Source organism: Palaemon carinicauda, chromosome 31 (assembly GCF_036898095.1).
Source record: "Palaemon carinicauda isolate YSFRI2023 chromosome 31, ASM3689809v2, whole genome shotgun sequence".
NCBI lineage: Eukaryota > Metazoa > Arthropoda > Malacostraca > Decapoda > Palaemonidae > Palaemon > Palaemon carinicauda.
The window spans coordinates 36,510,555-36,514,905 of NC_090755.1; the positions used below are offsets into that span (position 1 = coordinate 36,510,555).

The following is a 4,351-nucleotide window of genomic DNA, read 5'->3' on the forward strand; positions in this document are numbered from 1 at the left end:
ATTCTTGCAGAGCTTTGATGGTCGAGGGCGCGGGGAAGTCCTGAACGGCTGCTTCTTCTCAGGGAGGGGATGGACTCCTTCAGGAGTGATGCGGTGCCCTAAGAACGACACTTCGTTGGTACGACATCAGGAGGTGGGCGTAGGCATCCGTGGGTTCGCTGATGTGGAGAGCGAGGTTGGAGGTAGTGGGTTGAAGAGGTGTCGACACGTACGAATCTGCGTTGACCAATTGTCGGTGGGCGATATCGACCAGAAGGTGGAAATGAGAGAGGAAATCCGCACCGAGGATTGGCAATGTGACGACAGCAACGAGAAACTTCCAATTAAATTTACTGTTTCCGAACAATTATGTGAGGTTCTCGTAACCGTAGGTGGGTATCGCAGATCCGTTGGCCGCTACCAAGCGGATGTCAACAGACGTAGTCAGACTTCGTCGTGTCCTGAAGAGTTCCCTTTGCAAAAGAGAACGACAAGCACCCGTGTCTACCAAGAAGGGCACGCCCGTTCCTGCATCATGTAAAATGAAAAGATTAGAAACCCAGGAGGCCACCGCCACGAGCGATGGCCTTCTTACATGTTTTTCGGCCACTGTCAATCCTTGGAACATTTCTTCGCGGTTGCCCCGAATCTAAAGTGGTAGTAGCAAAACTGCGGCGGATGGGAGGTAGTAAATGGCTGTAGAAGTCGTTGGTTGGGGCGCGAGCGAGTGTTGGGTGGTGGGTGGCTTTGTCCCCGCTTCGGCACGTCATGGGGTAGGCGTGTATGTCCTACGGCATTCACGTTACCTTCGGTTGACGTTGAATAGGCGTCCTCTTCGTCAGGGGTGGAGGCGTTGATGGAGGTCTTGAAGTGGCTGTCCATAAGAGCGTCGGCTTTGGTCATCAAGTCCTTTATGGGTAAACTATCGACATCAGGTATGGCAGCACGTATAGGTCCGGGTAAATGGCGTATCCAAAGGGCACGAAGTAGGTTTACCTCATGAGGAGAGCCGTCTGCGGCAGGTTGCTGGCGAGCGATACTGGTCATTTCCCCGTTGGTCCCCCAACGGTTGTTGCGAGAGCTGAAAAAGCTTTGCTTTACGGGCTGCTGGCGACGGCAAGTACTGTTGCAGAAGCCATGTTTTGAGGGCGTCATACGCTATTGGGGTGTCTCCTTGTTCACAAAGCCAGTCGGAGTTTTCCGGGAAAGTGTCCTCGGGTATCGCCGCCAGAACATGATATGCTTTGGTGGTTGAGCGAGTCACGCACATGATGCGAAACTGGGCTTCTGTGCGCTGAAACCAAGGAAACGCATCTCCGCTGGCGAACGATGAAAGTTTCAATGGAGCAGCCGCAGCGTCAACTTCCGTAGAGTCTGCCATAGTATCAACGATGGAGGGGCGAGGTGGGGTGGAAGGTGGGAGAAGCGAGTCACCTTCCAGGGTCACCAATGTGACGAGCCGAGAGAAGGTTTTAACTCAAAGACAATGTGAAAGCATTTGAGTAAATTTATTATAGAACACTCTTCTTTGTATACAAAAGCTCAAAGCAACAAGAATTTTCATGTTTGAAAAACAGACACTGTTACAGAGGAGAATAGCAGACATGTTTAATCTGGTTTATTTTAGTGCGTGGAAAGAGCGAAGGTACAAGCATAATATATACACAAAATGAACTATGTACGATCGTGTCACACACGGTTGGTACAAGAGGTTACTGACCTAGATATCCTTCAAAACCTCTAAATGTTGAATGAATGAGTGATTTTTAGTTCTCTTGCATCCTGACATCGAAGGTCAGTGACGTCGGAATATTCAAACAATCCGTTGTTAATCATTGGTTATTGATATCCATGCAAACTGTGCATTTTTGCCTTTGCGTCAGCTGTTAGACCTCCAACAGAATTTATCTGATTAGAGTTCGGTGGTTTTCCCTAATGGGACTAGAATGATGGGTATCAAGTCTTTTTTTCTGCTTGAGGGCCATTCAGGATCTTTTTTATGACTTGATGAGATCTTTTTTGGTAGTATTTCCAAAGCTTTTTCAAAGACGATACCTGGATTAAATGGAAGAAAAGAGATTAAATAAATTTGCTTTTAGATAAAATATTTTCCATTAGTTGTCTTGTTTCATATTTCAGAAACACTAAACTATAGTTCAATGAGAATGATGGTTCGGGAAAAAAGGAAAATGTGTAAATGGTTTTATATACAACAGATTTGGCATGTGAACTCTTATCACCCTTTACATCAAATTCAGCTTCCAGAAACATTTCCAGAATACCCACAAATTTACTCTATTTTTCGAAAATGTTTATTTCTTATGCATACAAAAGTTACATACAGTCTATATAATGATTGTCAATTCAGTATTTGACATTTTCGCTTTCATGAAGAGAACCACATATGGAATATCTTGTCCGAGGCAACTGTTGGAGAAATTCAGGGAAAAGCAAAGGGATTTCCATTTGATGTACATAGACCTTGAAAAGGCTTATGATCGTGTCACAAGAGAGGAATTATGGAGGTGTCTGACGGAGGAGATGGTCCCATATAAGTATGTGCGGCTAATCAAAGAGATGTATCAGGAAGTGTATACCAGAGTGAGGAACACTGTTGGAGTAACGGAAGGATGTGAGATGAGAGTGAGAATACACCAGTGATCACTACTTAGTCAATTCATTTTCAAATTAGTAATAGATGTTATGACTGAAGAAGTTATATAGACAGTGCCATGGAGCATATTGCACGCAGATAATATCGTTTTGTTTGCTCTGAGATGAAAAGACATGTAAATTAAGATAGAAAGGTGGACAGGAGCACTGAAGAGCAGAGGAATGAGAATTAGCATGTCTAAGACAGGATACATGTGTTCCACCAGTTGGGGCGATGGTAGAGAAAATGTCAGGTTAGGTGGCGAGGAAATAAAGAGAGTAGTGAAGTTTAAGTACCTGGGATCCATAATCAGTGCTTGTGGAATTTTGGAAGAAGTAAAACAACGTATATAGGAAGGCTGGAACAACTGAAGATTGGTCTCTGGCGTCTCTTGTGACAAGAGAGTACAGCTAAGACTTAAAGGAAAATTCCACAAGATGGACGTAAGAACAGTAATGCTCTGACGTACAGAGACAGAAAGCCTAAGAAAACTGATGGGAAAAAGATGGATGTAGCAGAAATGAGAATGCTTAGGTGGATGACTGGAGTGACAAGAAAGGAAAGAAATAGGAATGACTACATCAGAAGATCAACTAAGGTTTTGGAATTATAAAAAAAAAAAAAGCAGGAAGGGAGATTGAGATGGTATGGACATCTATTGAGGAGGGAAGAGGATCATGTAGTGAGATATACCATGTACTGTATATTGAAGTTGAAGGTACACGAAGTAGGGGAAGACCAAAAAGGAGGTGGATGGACTGTGTACGGGAGGATTTGAGGAAGAAGAGAATTGGTGAGGCAGAGGCTCGAAACTGTGACATCCATATAGAAAGGAGAATAAGCCGAAGAAGAAGGAGAGGACTGTCATTAAGAGATAAACTGAACCCATCTCTCCAATATGGTCACCTTATGGCCACCATACTTACAAAATGGCTGCCAAAGATATGAATGTATAAATTTCTTGATGGATACTAATATATTCCGTGTATCAATAATTTTTTGCAAGTCCAGTTGCAGAGAGCTATTCAGTTAGATCCAGACTATATGCAGTTACACTTTACACATAATTCCCTCTTACAGACAGACTTATTAAATTCTAGGCAAGATTTCGAAACAATTGGAAAATCTGTCCTCATATTGGAACCAATCTATCATCAATCAGTATACATCCTTCCGGACCAGGCACTGTCCATTTTTTAAGATCAATTGCATTTTAAAATAAGTTAATGGTTCACATGAACATTATTCTAATCTTGCAATTGGTCTAAAATCAATGAGGAAAAAGGGAAAAAGACCGACTGGTTTCATAGATAATAAAATTTCCCTTTGTAAATTCAACAAGTGTCATTTTGTAGATCCTCCATGTCGCTTAAAGGAATTGAAATCCTTGTGCCATAATGTATTTAACCATGGGAAAAGAGCAAGGGAGTGGATTTCTGCAGCCTGTCTCTGTAAAATTTGAAATTAGATTCACCGTATGACCAGATGAAAACAAACATTTGTAGTTCTAGCTAAAGAACAAGATTCCAAAGTTGAAGTGTGGACATTCTGACTCTCGTTTTCTAATTCAGCTTTCACAAGTTGCCCCCCTTTCTTCTTCTCCTTCATTAATCTGCTGTTCCATTTCTACTTTCGTAAGACCACCAGTCCATCCACTACCTTTCAAACGGCCACCAGAATTTTGAATGCTGTCATTTCTCAATATAGAACCCCGAGCAT

The 4,351-nt window shown here is 42.6% G+C and overlaps 1 protein-coding gene across 1 annotated transcript; it reads left to right on the forward strand.

The window, feature by feature from the left end:
• The first annotated feature begins 1,370 nt into the window (after positions 1-1,370).
• Positions 1,371-2,640, forward strand: LOC137624669 (uncharacterized). Its single transcript, XM_068355628.1, has 2 exons — positions 1,371-1,467; positions 2,348-2,640. The coding sequence occupies exons 1-2, from the start codon at positions 1,371-1,373 to the stop codon at positions 2,638-2,640; spliced, it is 390 nt and encodes a 129-aa protein (XP_068211729.1).
• Positions 2,641-4,351: the final 1,711 nt, after the last annotated feature.

What these genes read in the sequence shown, in the direction of transcription:
- LOC137624669 (XM_068355628.1), top strand. Translation starts at nt 1,371, where the DNA reads ATGGAGGGGCGAGGTGGGGTGGAAGGTGGGAGAAGCGAGTCACCTTCC. An exon ending in GGTTTTAACTCAAAGACAAT is followed by an intron (nt 1,468 to 2,347) that starts GTGAAAGCATTT and finishes TTGTCAATTCAG; the next exon opens with TATTTGACATTTTCGCTTTC.